This window comes from Lipophrys pholis, assembly GCF_963383615.2.
Source record: "Lipophrys pholis genome assembly, chromosome: 13".
NCBI lineage: Eukaryota > Metazoa > Chordata > Actinopteri > Blenniiformes > Blenniidae > Lipophrys > Lipophrys pholis.
In genome coordinates this window covers 17,664,960-17,687,999 of record NC_137632.1, presented here as the reverse complement: position 1 = coordinate 17,687,999, position 23,040 = coordinate 17,664,960, and the positions used below count along the sequence as shown (strand labels likewise).

At 43.4% G+C, this 23,040-nt stretch overlaps 2 protein-coding genes across 4 annotated transcripts; one reads left to right on the top strand and one right to left on the bottom strand.

Moving 5' to 3' along the window:
• The first annotated feature begins 1,094 nt into the window (after nt 1-1,094).
• On the top strand, nt 1,095-16,488 carry agpat3 (1-acylglycerol-3-phosphate O-acyltransferase 3). 3 transcript variants are annotated; one of them, XM_080478705.1, is made up of 10 exons: nt 1,095-1,335; nt 9,230-9,287; nt 9,695-9,923; nt 10,304-10,473; nt 10,592-10,753; nt 11,699-11,852; nt 11,946-12,048; nt 12,776-12,851; nt 13,105-13,303; nt 13,891-16,488. In XM_080478705.1, the coding sequence occupies exons 3-10, from the start codon at nt 9,746-9,748 to the stop codon at nt 13,980-13,982; spliced, it is 1,134 nt and encodes a 377-aa protein (XP_080334831.1). In that variant the 5' UTR covers nt 1,095-1,335; nt 9,230-9,287; nt 9,695-9,745; the 3' UTR covers nt 13,983-16,488. The 3 variants fall into 3 exon arrangements, with proteins under 3 accessions (XP_080334831.1, XP_080334833.1, XP_080334832.1); XM_080478706.1 differs by lacking the exon at nt 1,095-1,335 and adding an exon at nt 5,161-5,633; XM_080478707.1 differs by lacking the exon at nt 9,230-9,287 and having other exon boundaries at nt 1,114-1,335.
• Nucleotides 16,489-20,706: 4,218 nt separating this feature from the next.
• Nucleotides 20,707-21,678, bottom strand: LOC308118692 (olfactory receptor 13C4-like; the record flags this gene model as incomplete). Its single annotated transcript, XM_080478202.1, has 1 exon — nt 20,707-21,678. The coding sequence occupies one exon, from the start codon at nt 21,676-21,678 to the stop codon at nt 20,707-20,709; it is 972 nt and encodes a 323-aa protein (XP_080334328.1).
• Between the last annotated feature and the right edge of the window lie 1,362 nt (nt 21,679-23,040).

Genomic DNA, 23,040 nt, shown 5'->3' with positions numbered 1-23,040 from the left:
TGTGGAATTTATCTTGTAGCAAATTTGGATTTCTGCTCAATTTACTCGCAGTATAAATGTGTAATTGTCTCAATGTAATTGTCCAGATAACATGGGAAATGTTCAACGAGGACACAAACACCACGTGTACTCAGAGGTTTTTAATCCCCGTTTGCCTGGCCTTGACGTCGTGGTGCAGTTTAACAGATGTACCAGCAGGGGGCAGAAGAGCGCCGCATCAGTCAAACACGTGCACCTGCTCAGAGGTCAAACTGGTGACGTCACAGTGTCTGCATGGACGCTGATTTCAAAACATTTTACACAAGTTCACTCATCTGCAGCTCTACACATCTGCATCGTTTCCGCGGAGACCAGAGCAGACAGACACTGATTCAGACGTGACGACATGAATAATCTGTTCAGGACAAATATTAGTATGACACCAGCCAATATGCTTCATAAGACAGAGATGTGTTATTGACAAACAGTGGATCACTGCAGGCTGGGCATTATGAAATGAAGCACTAATGGCTTACATGTGAATTAATGCACATGAGACTCGCCTACATTTTCATTTTGGGTTCTCTATTTCACGTGAGAACTGCAGTGACCCTTAATCTAATAATGTCCTAATCTTTAAACAAAAAATATTTAAATACGTAAATCATGTATTTTTTGTTGTTTTATATCTGTTGTTGACCAAAAAAAAAAATCTAAACATGTCAATTTAATTTTAGATGAGTCTGATGTAAACGTTTATTAAGTGACTAAACTTCGTGATAACCTTTGATTCCAAATGAAGTGTAATATCGATTTGGTCTGTGGAAAGGATGATGTAGAAAACAGCGCTTTGGTATTATTAAATTAGATTGAAATTCAGTTCCAATAACAGTGAATTTCTTCTTCTTCTCATTGTTATTATATCAGCAGTATTATTCGATGCTTTTTGTATCCTTCATTTTGTTGAAAAGAAAAGTTTAGTGAAATATTAAGAAGCAACTTGACACATCACATGTCCTTGTTCTTCGCATCCTCCGCTACAGACTGTTGTTTTCAGCCTCAGAGTGATTTTTTTCCTTTTATTGTCTTTATTTGTGTGACAGTCAGTGGATGGGGGCGGACCGGATGTGGGCCATGCCACCTTCAGCTGGGCTTGGGAGGAAATGTGGGGCTTTAACCGACAAACAATAGCGCTCCTGCAAATCGCATTACCTCAAGTCCAGTTTGCTGCGTTTGTGGGGAAAGAAGAAGTGAGGCGTGTCTCTTAAACACTCATTTGACGCCCTTCCGAAGGCCGGAAAGCAGCGACGGAGTCCAGACTCGATCCACCGACTCCCAAGTGGATAATCTCTCCAGGTAAGACCCGGCGCTGCCCCGCTACTCTGCTGCTAACCGCCGGCTAACTAGCACGCCGGGATGACACGCACCGCGTCCGGAGGACGGTGGCTCCATGGAGGGAGAGTCACCGACGGGTTCAGCTGAACGTCCCGTTGAAGCCGCTGCTCAGCTTTGTGTCGGTTGTTCGGTCCGCTGCGCCACAGCGGCGGAGCTCGGGTAGCATGCTAAGCTGCTGCTAGCGGCGGACCCCCGGTGCCCGCTCGGCTCCGTTACCGCAGCTCCTGCTCCGCTGCCGCCCGCTGCCCACTCGCTGCCTTTCGCCCTCTGTCCCGGTGGGCTGGTTCCGCGGGTCCGCGGAGGGGTCGAGTTCTTTCTCTCGGCCACGTTAAGCCCAGCGGGCAGCTAGCAGAGGCGGGAGCCATGTGTGCCGAGAGGTGAGCCGTGTCAGTGGGACACCGCCGGGCTGAACCAGCCATGCCGCATTGGTGCATGGAGCGGGTCTGTTGGTGGCACCAGAGCGGCTGAAACACCGTGAACTCGGCATAGAAGAGTTTATTTTGTGGTGTTTTGAGTGTAAGTTAGAGAAGGGGGGGTTGCCGGCTCCGCGTTGACCTGCTGCCACGCGCCACAAGAAGGTTACTAGAGTTCATTCATGACTTCAAGCCCCTTGCTCACTTCGAACGCTCCACGAATGAAGAACTGCTTGCACTCTTGTCTTCAGAATAGGTGTGCAAGTTAAGACTTCCTTCTTCAGACACAACTCTCTTTGCATTTCCTTCCACCTCCACAAGCTACAGGCAGCACAGTGTTGCTCAGTCTAATAACCACAGCAGGTTGACTTCCCTATGTCCATTTAATAACCATTTGGAATGTGCATGCAAGCGGCTGACCTTGACAGCTGCTACAGTCTTTAGTGGCAAACGCCTTTTGGTTTAGATTATAATATGAGAGTCATAGTTGTGCCTTGAGGTAATAAAGGCAATTATCCTATCAGCAGCACTCTGTTAATTATTGGTTAATTATCACCCTGATCCCAGTAAACCCTGTCATGCTTTGCTTCAGATGGTTCTCTGTGATGCTGTACCAATTTCCTGCAAACCCAGAGCCTTTTTATTTCCCTTCAGCTGCAAGGAGACGCTGTGTGTACTTTTTACCGATTTCATACAAGCCGCTATGTTAGATCAGAATGCCTTTGGTTAGAGTTTACATGTTCTTCCTTTGCATGTGTGGGTTTTCTCCCGGTACTTCAGTTTCCTCACACAGTTCAAAGACACGATTTGAAGGATCAATGATGAGCTGGAACTGCCTGTGAGTGAGTGAGTGTGGTTGGCAGTTTCTTTGTCTGCCCTGTGATGGATTGGCAACCTGTCAAAGACTAACGCTGCCTTTGACGATAGCTGGGTGGGATCTAACTCAAAGTTAGATAAAACAGCTTAGAAGATGGATGGATGTCTGTTCTACTTGTAAAACTATCACTATAATAATGATTGTTGAGGTTAAAAAATCTCTGTTGAATAATATAATTAAAGCTTCCAGTATATTCTCTCTTTTTTTCCCTGATGGTAAATACGAACATGTAAACTCAAAAGAAAAGGGACAGAAGTAATACTGAACACACTCAAAACCCTCATGTCTCAGTGTTGGTCTTTAATGACTCTGTCCTGCAGTTTTGAAGTGGCTTCCTTTTAAACCCTCCTCAATCAAACATATAGATTTATTAGATCCCCGCAACAACTCATTTCTTTGAGTCGGGTAACTTGGTGACATTTACAATACGAATGGCAGGACTCTCTTAAAGGCCTCTAATGGCAAACACTTGTCGAAGTAGTGAGTAATGTGTCTTTCTGACAACAGCTTAACAAATAATATTCGGACAAATTGCGTTCATGTTCACTCCCTAAACATTTAAAAAAAAAAATACAATTTGTTTGATTGTAATTACTTCTCTTTAACACTTTATGGTGCCATTTCATCTGTTTCAGTTTGGATGTAATGGCAGAATCAGACAGTTTGTTGAGGTTTTGGGTGAAGCCCACCAGAGTGGGACATACTGATGTGAGGTGATGGAGTTCAAAGTGCAGTGACGCGCCTGTTTACCGAGCAACTTATTGATCGGCCCTATCTGCTCAGTGATGCCCTGCAGGACTTTGAGACATGCACAGATAAGCCTTTATCTGAGTGATGCTGTCTTGGCTGTTAACTCAAGGGTTTGTCTCTTCTGTTAATGTAGACCCTGATATGTATTTCTATTTTGACATTGTGACAGTCTGATTTAATGCAAAGTAACTTTTCCAATGCACACAGTCTTGCACATTAACTCCTCCATTGGTAAATATTCCTAATAATTGAGTGAATGTGGTAAGAAGGATGTGAATTATCCCTGAATGTTAGCTGAAAGGGATATGACCATGTTCAAGTGATCTAAGGTCAGTCTACATCAAACCAACCCTTCACCTAAGTCAGAAAATTCTTACTGCGTCCCCCCCGAGGTTACTCCCTCTCCAGAGGCTCTGAATAATGTATAACAGTAGTTTTTAAGGTGTTGTCAGTGATGTAGTCAATTGTATAATGAATGGCCTCCAGCTTATGTCTTACAGTTGGTTTGTAAAACTCCTTCATTCTATCAAGTTAGGTTAAGATCTGACCCTGAGCTTTTGTTTTTCTGTCTGATCATGTCCACGTCCAGATGTAACGGGTATTATTTTGTTGTAATGGAGTTATTCCCTTATTCGTCAGTGTGAATTTATATTATGACAAAATTTCACTGAATGGAGTTTTTAGTCATGCGAGATGTAAACTGCACAAATCTGTGACTTAATTGTGATTTGGAATCTGATCACAGTATGTAGTGTGCTGTTTCACACTTGATTTCAATTCCTGGCTTAACTTTGAATACAATTAATCAACTGCAATGAACATAACAGCACATTATTGCTCAACAAGAATGAAACTATGTTGAAACCAAACCTGATGTTGCTTCACATACGTTACTGTATCTTCCACACCAGTAAGATTAGTATTGTTTTGATTGTATCCGAAGCTGTGCTATCAGTATCAAGTTTATCGTCTCACATCTTTAGTTTTTGGTCCAAAACAAAAGGTTTGTTTACGTACCATGAGTGACATTAAACTGTAGTACTACAGTGGTAATAATGATAGAACTAGAAATTATAGCTGCTGAATCAGCAGGCTGATTGAGGTGTGTGTGGTGCTCAGTGACATGGTGCTCTGAGCGGATTGAGAGCTTCTCATGCTCTGAAACATGAACGACCTTCATCGTCCAGCTATCGCATTGTATTTTTATCTCTGTTTATATTTGGCTTTGTTGCCCAGCAGTATGACCTCGGGGCTGTGGCGCAGCCTTTGACCCGTTTGCTTCAGTTAACACTTGACAGTTTGTTTCATCAACATTGACTTTTTCCAACAACCCGAAGGCTTTTGTTGACTCGTCATGTGGCTCAGTAATGTTACATGTATCACGATTTAGTTTCCCCATTTGAACATAAAAAGAGCAAGAGTAACAATGAGGTGTAAACATTTGTGGTTTTCTCGAAGGCTGAGTGAGCAAACATGAATTGGCTGTTGTGAGGAAAGCTGCCAATCATCTTTTGTGATGCTGAGTGTTAAACAGGTGGCTGGTGGATCAAGAAAAGCTGCAATATGACTGGTCACTTCACCCCAACAGATGCCTGACTGAAAACTCCACCCGGGCTGATGAGAGCGCAGGCTTGTTCTTTGTTAATGTTAATGCAAGGTGACATATCCAGGGTGCCCATAGCCTGCTAATCAGCGCTAATCTGATCCACAGGATTAGAGGTTGGGAATGCATGTAAGACACCGCTTACAGTGCATGTGTACTTCTTCCCTTCCTGTAGTGAGCCATCTTTCTCGCCGTGGTACTAGCATTACCAAGCGGGCTCTAGTAGCATCTACTTCAGTGTTTTCTTGTATGCTTGCTTTTTAAATGGAGCGCCGTTCTTTTTGATGATTTTGTTTTTCTCTGAATGCACAAGAGGTTTTCATCAATTCCATGCACTGATCGGGGAGTTCCTCTAAGAAACTGGGATCTGACTGTATTCTTGTTGTCATCATCATAATCTCCCTCGCTCCTTCTGTGGGATTATCATGGCTGTGAGGCAGGGCAGCCTGTGACCGTCCGTCCACTGCTCTCTGCAAGGCCTTCTCTTTACATTTTCTTTCTGGCTTTGAATTGGTGGGACACCAGGAGCCAAAATGCTGAACCAGAGCGCTGTGATGATCTTCACTGGGATTTGTGGGGCACTGGTGGTCATGGCAATGGCCTACTATGTGTACTGGTAAGTTAAGTACAAGAGTGATAGACCTGCAACCTGAAACATGTAGATGTGGGTATCGGTGTAGAAATAGTTGGCAGCACTTCGGTGTTTATCCTGATGAGTGGAGCACAAACTTTTGCAAGATGAATGAGGTTTAGAACATGAAATTGACTAGACTAAAACGCTCCCACGAAGATATTACTCAACCTTGTGTTTGGAAAGATACATTAACAGTCCATGTGTTCAGACTCCTCTCGTTCAGCGTTTTTAGTGTTTTGGTTAGAATAGACGCTGTATTTTGTTGATGCAAAGCAGAGGCAGCTGTCCGGCCTTAAGCAGCTTTAACCCGGTCGGCATTGCTAATCTTTCTTCAAGGCTGAGTGAGTTCACAGGTGGGCTCTGCACCCTTTGGATGGTGCACCTCCTCTAATTTCACAGTGTGTAATTTTGAAATCTTCCAGAAGAATTCAGTGAAGTGTTTTTAATCTCAAGAGAATCGCAGTAGTTTGGTCAGCGCCTGTTGATTTGTTTATTGAGATGGATGATGTGCTGAAGTCCTGACGGTGGTGTTTTCTCTCTCTTTGTCTTTTCTTTAAATTCAGCCTGTAGAGAGAGTCAGTTGTGAAGAATGTTTTAATAAAGAGATTTTTAGTTGGTGGACTACTAACCCACCTGGCAAGGACATAAGGTGCTGATCTAATCGGTTCTTGACTGAGAAGCACAGGCCGGTTTTACCTGACGAGACACTTCCCCTGACATGGTTGATTAGTTGTTTTTAATAGCATGATAGTCATTACACCATGTGGAAACTGAAAAGACAAGTATCTCAAGCTTTCGTAACGTTCCTCAAAGCTCAGAGCCACTTCACCAAACCTAGACCGGGAGGGGTGGGGTTCACCACACATGACATGGTCTTGACTAATAAGATAAGCAAATGTCACTAATAAATTTTAGGAGGGGGAAAAAAAAAAGTGTTATGGCTACTTGTACAGAATGTAAACGACATGAGCTTTTTTTCTGTGTCACCCCGTTGGCACATTCAAGTTAATTTCCTTTACTCAACATTACACTTCCTGCAGTGTGTCGGTTGCAGATATGATGTTGATACGGAATTTACATATTGTGCAGTCATACATTCAGCTCACCAGTGACTTTCACAAGTTTTGTAGTGTTAGTTTATTTACTTCCCGTGGGCTCACCACCTGCAGGAAAGGCTCTTAATATGTGCAATGTGATCTGGGTGACAGTGCTCAGACTTCCACCCCCAGGGACCCGGAAATGGATAATGGATAAGCGGGAGAAGATGGATGGCTGGACGGATAGTTTATTTACTTCCTCAACGTATGGGTTTTCATTCAAATTTGTAACCAAGAGCTCACTTCGTTCCACGTAACATCCGTTTGTCAGTAAGCTCTCATTGAATATGGCTGATTGTTTTTTTTTACTTCATGTACAGATGTGACGATGTGGTAAACAGCCGGTGGGTGAAATAAATTTGTCCTAGTATTCTCAGCCTTCATTCAAAGTTTGTGCCTGCTCTGTCAGGACACCAGACATGTTCAGACGCAGAGAGAGGAGGAGGATAGAGTACATGTGGAAATGAGAACAAAGTTCATGACGCCTTTGGAAATGCCTCAATCTGACCTGCCACACACACTCACCGCTGGCTCTCGCTGCAGACGTTGTGCCAGGGAACTTGTCTGTCGGTTGCTTGTAGCTTAACACTCCAAAGGGGAAAAAGTTCAACAAGAAGTTCAGAACTTTAGGGGGAAAAGCACCACTTGCATGGCTTGAAGTTCTATTTAGAAAAGTTCTGGGAACTCGAAGTCCATATAAGTATTGTGGTTTTCTCATGAGCTGTTATTAGAGATGAATGCAGATGGTTGATATGTTCAGAGTCCTCTGTACACATTGGGCCTACATCTGTTGATCATTTCACACTGTGCACTAATGTAACTTTACCCCGCCAGCCTCTTTCCAAGTATGAACAAAGGTCACATCTGTAATGTAAGGCAGAGACAGCTGTGCATGTCACCGTCAGTGATGCATGAGATACACACACAGGTGACAGCATTTCAGCACTACACAGATATTTCACAACCTCCAGAGCTTTTCCAGCATTTTGATGTTCATTGGGCCCGACAGAGAGAACTGACCTTCGGTGGTTGTGCCTGTAAGATTTATCTTCCTTCACACTCGTGGCCTCTTCATAAGTGTGTGTATTGTGTTGTACCATAAAATTCTGGTGTCCACTACCGTCTAGGCAGGGGTGGGCATTTCTGGTCCTCGAGGGCCGCAGTCCTGCACGGTTTCAATGGGTACATCTGAATTGTCCCTCCTATCTCCTTATCTACCGACTTTTCCTTAACCCCGGATGTGTCGAAGAAAGAAAGTAGTCGTTTCATACCCTCTGAACTAGACTGTCTGTTAGAAGATTGTTTCCTTCGTGTCCCGTGTAATCGGCCCCCAGTGCTTCCCTCCATCGTGCAAACAGACGGCTTCCTCTTTTCCTTGCGTGCAGGTTACTGTGTGATTCAGATTGGTTAGATTTGTACACGGGCTGTTTCAAATATTGCAATAACTAGAAAGCTCATGGGCATTATGTAAAACATAGCAGGTGGAGGCCCAGCAGTCCCGGAGTGGCTTCGGAGATTAGACGTGTTTTTCAGAACAGCTTTAAACTGGCTTGACCTACACTTTAATGGGCTTTGTTACAGATGTGGGAACAGTACTCCTGCCAATGGATTCTCACTGATGGTAAAAGACACAAAAAATACTTGCATCAGTGAATGGGTTCATGCTGATTTTGTTTTCATCTCCCCAGCTTCAGACCTCTGCACAGTACATAGTGTGTTGTGAAATGCTTTCGTGTAAAGGCAACATCTAGTAGACACCTGGGCTTTTAAGTACACCATATCTATCCTTCTTAGTAATGGATCTGATGTGCGTGCTTCACACCAACGCAGAGACACCCCTGGACTGCTCCCCAGTGTGTCACACACAGTCAGATGTTTGTAGTTAATCTGCAGGAGGAAAGTGCAGATCACAAAATAAACTGCTAGAAAGCCAATGGGAGTCCAGGCTGTATGGCTTTTCCTGATTATTGGTGGACCGTCACAAATTCCCTCTGAGCTTTGGCATGTGTTGGACGATTTCAGTTTCAACAGGCCAGATGTAAAGTGTTTTATAATAATATATAAATAATCATTAAACTTGGGGGTGGGGAAAGTTGTTGCTGATCAATGCAATGTTTGAAGGATCTTTTCTTCAGGTGTGTGTATTTGAACAGAGTTAATTTAATGGTTGCCTCTCAGGTGAAAAGTTAGTATCCGAATGCTCAGAGCAAAAACACTTTTAGTGTAAACATAAAATACCTCTCCTTCTGACAAACTTTTGTGTGCTGAGCGGGAACGTCTCATCATAGCGAGCCCTGTCCGGCAGTGCCAGGCCTTCTGGTGCAGCATTTAACTTAATGGTGGCTGTGTGCTGCCCACCCTCACCGGGATGAGCAGAGGCTATTTCTGACCCTGTTATTTTATTAGCAACCAGTTTGATCAAACATGCACTTTATTAAGCTCTGCTCTGCAGCTTCTTATGTACTGTTTGCTGTCTTTCAGGTCCGTGATATTGGCTGACGGACCGTGTAAAAGAGGCTTGTAAAAGGATTCCACCGTGGTACGGTTCACTTTGCTTTTCAGTTTCTCTATGGAGCAGCAGTCCCACTGCTCCCCACGAATCACCCCGGTTTCAATCCAAAGGGGCCTTGTGAGATTAAGTTTTGATTAAGTTCCCCTTAGGTTTGAATGTATGTTGTTTTCTGTGCTCTGTGATGGCCTGGTGACCTGTACAGGGTGTACACTGCCTTAACCCATCAGCTGGGATCAGCTCTACCATCTATGATCCATCTACAATGAGCTAATTAAAGCAGTGTAGAAAATGGATGGATGATTAGTAACAGTAGACATTTATCATCTAATATTTAATCATTTGTCTCCCTACGTGACTTCTACTTCCCCCCCCAGTCTCGTCTCTGATTGCAGTGGTACAGCCCCCTCTTGACTTCACTTTGTGTTCCCTGTCAGGTTGGTCGTTGTGTATAGAGGAGCTTACCCAGCTCTCCAGGCTCCTCAGCCATGGCTCTGCTGGCCTACCTGAAGAGCCTGTTCATCCTGCAGCTGCTGATGGGCTTTGTGTTTGTGGTGAGCGGCCTCATCATAAACTTCATTCAGCTTTGCACCTGCATCCTCTGGCCGATCGACAAACAGCTCTACCGCAGAATCAACTGCCGGCTCTCCTATTCCCTCTGGAGTCGTAAGTACTTCATAATCCCATCAGTCGCTATAAAATCTCAGATTCTCAAAATGTGTGAACAAAAAGGTCCCAGGCTGCGGTTGTGAGTTAGATCATTCAGGTTCACACGGCGATGTTTTGGTCACCTGACAAATCGAATGGCGAAACTGTTTCAGTGATGGAACAAGTATAAGTACAGCACAGATTAATATTCACTCTCTTTTAAGCTTCAAATTAAATACAGAGTTTTCTTGGCACATCCTCCACAGACCTCACTAATTGCTTCCTGCTAATCCTGTTTGGTGCAAGACAGATAATAGTTATAATAGACATAAACCTGAATCCATCTGACATTTGTTTGTTTGGAACGTAAGTGTATTGTGATGTATTTCTCTGTGTAGAGCTGGTGATGCTGCTGGAGTGGTGGTCGGGCACAGAATGCACCCTATACACTGACCAGGCTACGGTGGACAAATTTGGCAAGGAGCATGTCATCGTCATCCTCAACCACAACTTTGAAATCGACTTCCTGTGTGGCTGGACCATGTGTGAAAGATACGGCATCCTGGGGGTCAGTGAAGCACTCCACGACGATTTAACAGCCCTGAGAGAAAAATAGTCTTTGACACGAAGCATTGAACTTCTCATTTCTCCTTTTCTGAACATCTGCTCCTTTCTCTTTTCTCCAGAGTTCAAAAGTGCTGGCCAAACATGAACTACTGAAGGTTCCTCTAATCGGCTGGACCTGGTACTTTCTAGAAATCGTTTTCTGCAAAAGAAAGTGGGAGGAGGACCGAGACACCGTCTTCAAAGGACTGAACAGGCTCAAAAACTATCCTGAGTTCATGTGGGTAGGTACAAGCAGAAGTGCTGTGTTTGTACGTCGTCTGTTTAAAGGCGTGTTCACACCTGTCGGCTTGCATTCATGTCAAACACACTCTGATTCGATTGCGCTTTTTTTTAGTGCCGTTTGTTTCTGGAGCTGTGAACACGTTCCTCTGAACCAACAAACATAGTTCTACTGGGATTCAGCAGATTTTCTTTCTAAGTATTAACTTCTGAATATTTAATTGAAAATGTAGCTCAGGCTGTTTTAGCCATAACCCATAAGTTGAGTGATGATCCCTCACTTCCCAGGAATCCTATGTGAACACTATGAGGCCAATTAAAGTAGATCAGAGGTCATCCTGTGTTTTGTTTTAGCTCCATCGATCTTGGCAGCGATAGACGTATAAAACGCAGTCCCATGTGTGCACCAGCTGCATATGAAAAGGTCTCTGCATGAGGTAGACTGATACTTCCAGTATTTGTTGAAACTTCATGAACTGGACTTTACGTTGTGCAGCCTAAAGACGGCGTTCACTTTCCCAGCACGTACAAAACTCTCATTTTCCCTTCACGTAAACGGAGAGCTGCGTCCCGTCTGGTGACAACAGGTCCCGCTGTCTTGTTTGTTCACCTTTTTCCTGCAGGTGTAAATCTGTGTTACAGGCCTCCGGTTCTCCCGCCGAGATTAGACAGATCAGCAGTTGATCTAATTACTCCTTAAGTCAAGCATCAGGTCACTGCTGATGACGAAGGTTTTATGTGTTCAGAGAAATATGCCAACGTGTCTTTGGTTGAGCCGCTATCCGCCCGTCTGCTTCTGCACCACTGAGCTGTTGTTCACCCAAGCAGAAGTAGGGTAGTAGATGAGAGGGAGGGAGAAGCGGTCACCTCAAGCTTGTTAGCTTTTTTGTTTTTTTACAAACGAGTGTGTGAGTGTGTGTAGTAACCCCGCTGCTGTGTCTTTCCAGTTCCTCCTGTACTGTGAGGGCACCCGCTTTACAGAGAAGAAGCACCAGATCAGTATGCAGGTTGCCGAGAGTAAAGGCCTGCCCAAGCTCAAATATCACCTGTTACCCCGAACCAAAGGCTTCACCACCACACTGCGCTGTCTCAAGGGCACAGGTTGGACTGTTGAACTACAAAAGCATAATTTTCTACCTTCCAAAGGTGGTTTTGTTTTTCCCCGCTCTAAATCAGAGTTTGTGTCTTCCACAGTCACTGCTGTGTACGATGTGACTCTAAACTTCAAGGACAACCAGACTCCCACTCTCCTGGGCATCGTCAATGGCAAGAAATACAAAGCCGACATGAGTGTAAGGTGAGTTGCTCCGACGTCCGCCTGCTTGCGAGCTCTCGCTGTTCCACTTTCACTTATCTATGAACTGTTATTGCCGCTAACATTTTTGACACCTGAACACTGAGGCTCAGCACCGCCAGCACTTTCTTTCCCATTCCCATGAGGAAAGAGGAACAGGAAAACTGTGGGGGGCACCCTATTGATGTGAAATGTCTGCTTGTAGAACGGAATCATGCAAGTGGGAAAGTTTAAACACTTGAGGATACTTCTTCAGTTTGGTGGAGTCTGTTAACGGAGCAGCTGGTTTTATTTTTAAGCTTTTCGCTGTCTTCAGTCGCAGGGTCGGTTTAAGTTGAGGGTCCCCTCTAGTGATAAGAAGGTGGTACTGCAGATCGTTGCTGTTCTTCATTCCAGCTTCCCAAAAGTTTGGGGAAGTTGGAATTGAAGAACAGCACTTCTCCACTTATTCTTTTTCTTCTTTTTTTTTTACATGATAGTTTTTGAAAACTTACTGGGAATCTGACATGCAGGGAATAGAATACTCCCTTCTCAGTGAGACTATATCTCATTAAAACACAAACTTGATGCGTGTTTGGCTAAGCTACTGTTTGAGTGTTTTCTCTGATAACAAGCACAAGCATGATTATGTACACTGCAAAAGTGAAACCATAAAATAAACAAAGACATAAAGCTGTTGTACATTTGATTCTAAAATGGTGTGATATTTCTTTTCTCTCCCCCCTCCCAGGCGGTTCCCTGTGGAGGACATACCGGACGATGAGCGGGAGTGTGCTGACTGGCTGCACAAGCTCTACCAGGAGAAGGTAAGCTGGCACTAAGCACAAAGTCCCTTTTTAAAAAAAAATAAAAAAAATCACAAATCATGTCCTGATTAAAACCCTGGTTATTCCAGCTCTGGGTGAAATATTAACGATGTTTAGGTTTGGTGTGTCAGTGCTGTAACTTTAAACCTAAAAACTCATCTGGGGACACACTCGCTTGTGTAGTTGCTTCTCTTTCGATGAACTTGTGGAATTAGTTGCAATGAGTAGGTTTTTTTTTCTCTGCTTCCCTCAGGATGCCTTACAGGAAATGTACAACAAGGAAGGCAAGTTCCCCGGACCCACAATCATCCCACCCCGCCGACTGTGGACGTTGCTCAACTTCCTGTTCTGGGCCACCCTGCTGCTTTCGCCCCTCATCAAGTTTGCATACGGAGTAGCTGTCAGCGGCTCCCCTCTCCTCATCATCGGCTTCACCATCTTCCTCATCATAGGTGAGTTAACCCTCAGGTGGGCAGGTGCTCGTCCTGTAGATTTATCGGACTACGTTTCACGTCTCCCTCTCTACGTTTTACTACTTCTATTTTGAGAAAGGATACTTACTAAGCGTGTGACTTTAGTTTGCATTGGAAGGAACATTGATCTGTTCATTTTATTTGCACCTTTATGTTCCTTCTCAACAACCATGTTGACTTCAGAATAAATCAAGCATTGAGATTACTGTAATAAAAGGTACTGGATGCTACATGGTTAAACTTAAAAATGGGAAACACTGAGGAAGGAGTTGAACAACAACCCAGTCTTCACATCTCAAGGTATATTATTACAGCAGGACAGTCCTACTTCACAGTTACAGCTCGAGTGTTTTTTAGAGTAACAAGCGCATCCTTTCTCGCCAGTTTGCACCGGTTGATCCAAGGCTTTTAAATCTGACGCAGCCTCTTTCTTGTTTGACTAGAGAAGAAAAAGCAGTGTAGTTCAAAGGTCCTACTGGCTCCCTTCAGGCTCAGTGCTGTTTATCTTTTGTTAAACTGTCCTCATTCACTCTGCTCTTTCTTCCTCTCCTGTTCTTCCCTCCCAGCCTCCATAGCGATCCGCCGCCTCATAGGGGTCACCGAGGTGAAGAAAACAGGCTCCAGTTACGGCGACCAGGAGGCCAAGAAACAAAACTAAAACGCCCCCCCCCCCCCCCTCCCCAATCCCTCCCGCGTATGGCCGTCTCTGTGCGGCTGCCCTGCGGTGTCCCTCAACTACCCTACTCCATCCTCCTACTGTCGAGTCAGTTGGTAGGCCGGGGAGAAGACCAAGCTGTGAAAACATAATACTGACCAGAGTTAAAAAAAAATTGGAGCGGCACTATCGAGAGTGTAGAGGGTCTGAGCTCTCTGGTTTATCACAGAACACGAGGAGGGGGGGATGAGATGCAGTACTGTGTTTTCCTGCATCTTTTTTCAGTCCAGCTCGCCCTCCTACTTAAGCCCCATTCATCTCACTAACACCTGAGGTTCAGATCCCAACATATCTGAGCTCACACAGACCTCCATTCAGCCCATTCCCCTGCTCAGCACCACCTACTTCCACTTCCATCCACAGTCATCAGCCAATCAGCGAGTAGGGGTGGGGATGTTGATTTGCCCACAGACCGGATCATTTTCTATCTTGTAACCTGAGCCTCCACCAGGGGGCAGTGCAGCTCCACACAGCAGTGTGTCACGTGCACGCCGTCTCCCTTCTCACTAAGTGAGACTTGTAATGGGACTCGGTGCCTTGAGGCCCAGCCTGGTTTTCTTTAATGGGGTAATTTTTCCAAAATCACAAAGAATTTACTATTTCACCCTTTGACAGATGGCGTAATGGTGAATATGTCGGCCATTAATAACTTTACTGCTACAATGACACAATGAAGTGATGGAATTACGTTGGGGAAAAAAACGGATTTAAACAAGCAAGATGTTGAATGTAAAGTGAAATTGTAAAGTTCATTGCTGTTAAAAAAAACAAAAAACAACATTCTGTTTAGATTTTAAGGACTATTTCTTATGATTTCATCACCAAAAGAAAGATCAGTCTCACATCATTGAGTTGCTGAAGCGGCAAAACACTGGAAGGTTTTCCGATTTGTAGACGCCACAAAGGTGACGTGGTCTCGGTGGATTGCCCCTTGAACATCCTGGTTTGGAGAGGCTGGGCGTCTTCTACTACAGCAAGGGCTCTGAATGTGAAACGCGTCCTTATTAAAGATACCTACCATCCGTTGCAGGTCTCATTCGTAGCCCACATCACCGAACCTCCCACTAATCTCGGCTCAATCTTCAACTTGTGTTTCTACTCTCACCCGCTTCGCGCAGAGGCGCGCCGACACATGGTCATTCATGCTCTGACCTCCTAAATGTGACCCGAGTCTAAAACACTGAAGCAGGTCGACACACCTCGATGCCACTGGCGCAGCTCGCCACCTGACGCAACTGCTGAATTCCAGAAGGTCACCCACTGTCTTCATGTCGCCACTTCTTCTTCTTCTGCTCTCCAGATGTAGACTGCAGTAGTGATCTTTGAACCTTTGCCTTAATTCAAGCTTGCTCAGGCAAGGGATCGCTTATTCGCCACCCCTTTAAAAACAGCACTTCTGTTATGTTGTGTCACCCTCCTCCTCCTCCTCCCATTACAGCATGCATTCACATGGTTTGATTACCAAAATGCATTGATAATTGAACGTTGTGGAACTTTGGAACTGGTTTTGTTGATGCCGCTCACACACATCAGGCTGGCAGCTTTATTTTTTTTTTTTCCGGTCTCGTCCATTTAATAATTTTGAAATCCCACACTTGATTGTGTTGAACCGAGTCACAAATTTAAAGCAGTAGAAGATGTGCAGGGGAGCGTTCTGCTCTGCTCTCTCTTCTCCATGCCACATTCATTTAGTTCTGTAAGCACTCTCTTTACTGGGGGGGGGGGGGATCACTTTAAATACTTCTGGCCTCCCACTGTAGGTGTCACCATTCAGACTTGTAAGCCTTAATTAGTGCTGCTTTATTTAAACAGGGAAACTGAAAAACCGTGGTCGTGGAGGATCGGCACTTTAAAAGTTCAACAGTACATCAACAAGGAGCTTTATTGTCTGGCATCTTTGTCTGAAGTTTTACAATAGAACAAATGCAGGGCTGGATGAAGTCACTTCTTACTTGAAAGGTTTCTGTTTCTAATGAACTCACTTTAAAAAAAATAAAAATAAAATACAAGCATATGTGTTGCATTACAGTAGGTAATGGTGAAAAACATTCAGATCTGTTTCCCCTTAAATCCAAACCAACAAATGTGATATGAGAGCTGTCCCAGCCACCTTTGTCTTTCAGTGAAAATCAATGGTGAAGTAGAAAAAGTTGCCCAGAGGTTCCAGTGTTAGACAAAAGCTTTTCACACGGGATGTTTTGGTTTCTCAATTGAGCAAAGTAAAACTCTTTTGGGTCTTTTTTTTTTTTTTTTTAGATCTTCTTGAACTTTTGAATGCAATCAAATAACATAAAATGTCGCCACCGTAGAACGTGCTACTTTTTAAAATCTTCAAAATGACCCGGATAGCAGCGCCTCTTGCATCGGCTTTTTGTTTTGTTTTCTACGGCTATTTTTATGTTTCCTTCAATTCAAACACTTGAGATTATTAAAGGATTTAATCACAAAGAAACTGCTACTCGTTTGACTTATTTCTGTGCACGTGCAGCCAAGTAGGGTCAAAGGAGCTCAATTCCAAGCATTTTATCCTCCATTGTCTTCTTCTCCATCAACACACCGGCATCCCCCCCCCCCCCCCCCCCCCCCCCCCCCCCCCTTCTCCACCTCCACAACATCCACAACTCGCGACCGACACCGGCCCAAAGTCACGGACGCGTCACGTGGTGCGAGAAGCTAAACTGAGAATCTGTACATAAGACGAAGGATGAATGTCACGCTCACTTTTAGAAACTGTAGAGACGTACGTAGCTGCTCTTTAGACCTCCTGAATGACACCATGACTGATCCTCCGCCAGATGTCCGCGGGGACACTTTGTTTTTCCGAGACGTCCTCACCGGGCGTTTTTGGCGGGACGCAGTGAGACTGTACATAATGTGTACATGATGTAAATGACGACAAGCTTCGGTTTGAGAAAAGCGCAGAGACGTTTCCTCTGCTGAGCCACGGCCTGGGCGTCAGGCTGCAGCCGCTGAGAGCAGGTCACTGGAAATACCGTCGGCGACGCCTCGCTTCGGATCCAAACGGCAGGCGGCAAAGTGACGCTCCCAAAGGACTTTTCAGACTTTGTAATTAATTATGGTTTCGTACTGTAGTCGTCACTTTTTGCATGATGTGCGTTATCGCACAGTCACCGAACCGAGTTAATCATGACTCAGGGATTCTTTTACAGACTGGAAATGCAACAGCTGTGGCATTATTTCGAAATCTGAATTAAAAAGGCTTTCTGGGCAAAATGTGTGTCATGTTTTTGTTGTTAGCGCGCCAGTTATTGCCGTGGTTTCTCGACCGGTAGTTATGTTTGTAGTTCTTACCAGTCTATTTCATACATGGTGACCTTAGTGTACAGGCAATATTAACATTCTGATCAAAGTATTTATATGTTGAATTAAAGGGAAGCGTCCTCTCAATTATTACAATATTACAAAATTTCCTTTTCCTTTTTAAATTAAGCAATGAAAGTAGTGTGTTTCTTTATTATCAATCTCTTTCCTTTACTTTAAGTTGGGAAGAGCACACCGGTCTTGTGGTGAGAATGTCTTTGTTAAAGAAATAATTGTGTAAACTCTGAACTATCTCAGATCTGTTGTCCTTAGCCTGCCACAGTTGTGGAACATGCAGGATACTGAGAGAAAATATCTTACCTGAGTGTATGTTTTTAATTGTGATAAGCCATGTCAAAGACCAATTTCTGTTTTTACTAAAGAACAAAGTGTTTGCCCCCCAGCTCCTGTTAAAACAGAACTGTGGTTGATCACACCTGAGTTCAGTCTCTGGAGCCACGCCCAGGCCTGATTACTGCGCACCTGTTCTCAATCTAGAAATCACTTAAATAGGACCAACCTGACAAAGTGAAGTCAACCAAAAGATCCTCAGAAGTTTAGACATCATGGCCGAGGTCCAAAGATCTTCAGGAACAAATGAGGGGGGAAAAAAAAGTAATTGAAATCCATCAGTCTGGAAAAGGTTAGAAAGCCCTTTCTGAAGCTTTGGGACTCCACCCATCCACAGTGAGAGCCATTATCCACCAATGGTGAAAACATGGAACAGTGGTGAACTTTCCCAGGACCGAATTACCCCAAGAGCGCAGCAACGACTCATCCAAGAGGTGAAAAGAGACCCCACAACAACATCTAAAGAAGTGCAGGCATCATGTTAAGGTCAGTGTTCATGACTCCACCATAAGAAATTGCTATATCTCTCTCTATCTCTCTATCTCCATCTCTATCTCTCTATATCTCCATCTCTCTCTCACTATCTCTATCTCCATATCTCTATCTCTCCATCGCTCTATATCTCCATCTCTCTACTATTTCCAAACCAGTAATCACTGTACAATAGTCACTGTGCATTATTATTGAAGTTTCCTGCAGAATGTTGGAAAGGAAGATGAATTTCTTGTCTGCAAAGCCGCTTTGTCACTGAACAGAACCGAGCCAGTCCGTGACACACACACACACACACACACACACACACACACACACACACACACACACACACACACACACACACACACACACACTAGCCTGACCCGCCCCCTTCTCCACTCTCAGCCAATCACAGGCCAAACTCGCTCTAGGTGCTTTCAGGTAAAACAAAAGAATCGAAACCAACAAAAGTCATAAAGAAAACCTTAACATTGCCATCATAACACAACTGCAGAGATGTTACACTATTTTTGTCATTTTCATGAATAAAAAGATATATTAGAATTGCCCCAAAGCCATCAATCAAATAATTTATTCGTCCCCGGGGTGGGGGGATGGGGGGGCAATTAAAGGGTAGCATGGAGCAGGTAGTGCAAATGAATAAATAAATAGATAATTAATGCAACAACAAACTACAAAACTGACCCAGTGGTACCTGGGTGCAGTATGACAATGAGATTGTAGAGTACTGTATATGTTGGGTGTGTTTTGTGTGATTGTGAGAAAATGCTACAGTGAATCCAGTTGAAAATTAAGGAGGATTAGAGTTTGGGGGGGGGTCTGGTGCTTCCTGGGCTGGGGGTGTGGCTCTCTTGGCTGGTTTGCTGGAGCCTTCCCCGGTCTGGGGGGCTGTCGGTCACCTGGGCAGCGGTGTCCCAGCAAGATGGCCTCGGGTCCCGGGGTGTCGCTGCAGGGTTCCCCACAACAGTTCTAGCCACACCCAATGGGCAACACGCACACACACACACATTCCCTTTCCTCGTCAATGGCTCTGAAGTGAGACTTTCTCCAGTGGTCAACGTGTTTAGATTGTAGAAGATGTAAAACGTGTTTTATTGTTCTGAAATCAAGCATTGTATTTGAACAGGCACAATTTTCACAATTCATTTTTCTCTCATTTTGAAAATGAGCCTGACTTTTATTTAGTAAATTAATTAATATTGTCTCAGCAGACATACATATACCTTCAGTTACATGATGATAAATATTGCACTGAATTCATTTGATTTGACAGTCAGCTGTTGATTACATGCAGATGTTAATAGAACCATGAGGCTTCTTGAATATATATCGATCCATCTTCTATTTAGTTTAAAACTAGTCAGGGTCGCGGGATGCTGGAGCCAGTCCCTGTTTACTCTGGACGAGGACAGGATACACGTGGACAGGTCGCCAGTCCATCACAGGATAAACACACACACACACATTCACACTTGGAGGTATTTTAGTGTCACCAATTAACCTCACATGTGTGTTTGGGACTGTGGGAAGAAAGCAGAGTATACTTAAATATACACCACACTAAAATGTGTATTATAAAATGTACATGGTAAGACATTCAGATCTTCCGGTCCTTTGCATCAAGACATTTTGACAAGCTTGGCCTCTGAACATGTTAATTGAATACCCCAGTTTTAGAATGTCTGATTAATGGTGGATTACTAACTAATGAGATATTGGTTATCTGATAAAAAGAACTGTCTGTCTCTGATAATGCTCCTAAACCTTATTAGGATGGTAAAATCCTTACAGATATCCTTCAGATCCATTTACCTCAGTACAATATCAGATTATGTCACATTTTGTTCTATACTGAACAGTTTGTAAAAACAAGCAGGTGAACATTTCAAACACAAAATTGGCCCAAATGGAAAGGACTTGGGATTTACATTAAGTTTTGTTGTGCTCTACTGGAGATAAAATTGATACAATTATTGATTTATTAAATTTTGTCCATGTGACACATTAACAAAATTAAGTGTGATTTGGGAGAGATTTTTTTTTTCAGGAATTTGAGATGAAAACAGTGATTTAATATAATGAAATCAGTTCACCGCATGGAGCAAACTCTACTCAATCTCTGAAAATAGTCGTGTAAAATCTAAATAAATGACCATGGATATGATCTGAACCAACAAAAACACAGTTTCCTTTGTTTTGCAAAGGAGAAAATGTGCACACCGTCGGCACACAGAGAATCTGCTGATTGAAGAGCAGTGAAGCTTTGAATTGAACGACTCTGTATTAAAAAAATAAAAATGAAGAAACCCATTTTTCTTTATCATCAACCAGCAGCACTCACTCTTTCTTCATAAATCCATTAGCATTGTTATATTAGCTGAAAACATCAAACAAGGTTGTGTGTGTGTGTGTGTGTGTGTGTGTGTGTGTGTGTGTGTGTGTTTACAAGAAACGAAATCGGACATAGAATTTAAAAACAGTGTTATTGACTGCGTGCTGTCTACATAGAGTTACCATTTAGAGAAACCTCAAATGCTGGGTTAATTTTCCTCTTTAAAAAAAACAAGCTGAGGATTCTGGTGCGTATTTTTCCAAGCTTAAATCCATATATGAGTGGATTCAGGAATGGGGGAATGAGGAGAAACTCCATCCCAATGAAATTTTGAGCACTTTGATGTAAATCTCTTGAGCCAAATCGGATGTACATCAAATCAAAAACTATCACAACCAAGAATAGCAGCAAAGAGATCACATGAGGGACACACGTCTGCATAAACTTCACTCGGTCCTCCTTGGACCTGGCACACGTTCTTATAAGATGCATGTAAGTCCAAATGATGAAAATCCCGTGCAGCACATAAATGACAATAATTGCATATGAAATGATATTGTTTGAGAGAGTGTTGGTGTCGGAGCAAGCAAGTTGAACGATGAGCCAGTTCACACAAAATAGCTTCTTAATTTGGTATCCACATAACTTCAGTCTTGATGTCAGGATGACGCAGAGGGACATGGCGCAGAACGGTGTGAGCCACGAGAAGCAGATGAGCTGTCTGAGCCTCGTCTTCGTCATGAGGGAGCGGTAGTGCAGAGGGTGACATATGGCCAGGTACCGGTCGTAGGCCATAACTGCCAGTATTGACAATTCACAGCAAGCAAACGAGTACAAGACAAATACCTGTAAAAGACATCCTTCATAGGAGATCTCCTGAGTGGACGACAGCAGATCTACAAGGAATCTGGGGTAGAAACCTGAAGCCCCATAAAGTCCATTAACACAGAAGCTGCCCAATAAGATATACATCGGCTCATGCAGGTTCTCATCGAATACAATGATCGTGACCAGGGAGATGTTGACGATCAAAATGACAGAGTAATACAGTAAAGTCAGTGCGAAGATGGTACTTCTGTAATTCATTGTCTCATTGATCCCTAAAAGAGTGAACGTTCTCACGACAGTGACATTATCCATGATGATGGCGCACGGTTTCCTCCTGTGAGCCTCAATGAGAGAGTCTGTGCTGCTCTGACTCTGATGTCCTTCTGCGTCATCTTTTAATGACTGATGTGACGACAGTAAAACAACAGCTGGGATTTCAAATTGTCATCGGTGGTATTCAAACACATGTGGGTGTAATTAGTGTCAGGACAACCTGTAAGTTGAGAGTTTCCTTGATGACGCACCAAAACAGCCTATAACTGTAGATTATCACTAAAATTCAGAGGATTTCTAATGAATGCCAAGTTTAAGTGTTGTGCACAGTGTGTTTGTTCAATTGGGACAAATAGATAGATGTAACTCCAGCTTTGTACTACAAAATAACAAATAAAATAAATTCAAGATCAGTGCAACACTGGACCATGAAATAAAGAATGAAATACTGAAATAATTATATGTTTCTTTTTTTTTTTAAATAGAATGATTTGGTATTTTAATGAATGAATGAAACATTTAATGACACAGTTATATATTTTTTCCCAAATTTAATTAATGACACATTTAATCGATTATTTAATGGTGTATTTATTTCAATTTGGCACTTTTAGTCCTCCATAGCTATAAAGAGCTTTCCACTGCCCCCGATGTTTCTCGTCGAATCTGGATTAAAAGTGCAACAGGTACTGAAAGGAGACTTTGGGACATTGACTTTAGTCACAATATTTATTTACTACAGAGATGTCCCCTGCCACTGTATTTTTGCATGTGCATTGTAGTCTCTGTGTCACTCTGCAAATACCAACCTAGTCTTACTCCAAACTGTGTAAAACCTACATTTGTTGACAGCTATAAAAAAAAACAAGTTGTCGTTTCACAAATTGCACACAAAAAAGCTCCCAAAATGGTTGTGTGTGTGTGTGTGTGTGTGTGTGTGTGTGTGTGTGTGTGTGTGTGTGTGTGTGTGTGTGTGTGTGTGTGTGTGTGTGTGTGTGTGTGTGTGTGTGTGTGTGTGTGTGTGTGTGTGTGTGTGTGTGTGTGTGTGTGTGTGTGTGTGTGTGGTCAGACTTCAGGTCATGTGACTGTGAAGTTACTCCTGATAGGAAAAGAAAACATGGCAGACATCCCTTCTGTTTTCACTGGACATTGCTGCCTACACTGCCAACACTTAAGTTTCTTTCTTTGCGTTTGTTTGGTAATGTACTTGATTTATTATTCATTCACTGCACCTTTACCGCAAAGGTGATAAGATGTTGTTGGAGAAGGAACTAATAGTTTGTGCTGATCAGCCATGAACTTGACTGAAATTACTGGAAAAAGACAGCAGGAAATAGTCTAAGCTTACAGAGGAACACGAAAAGATTTATGGCCGAACTCTCCCCAGAAATGGCACAAAAA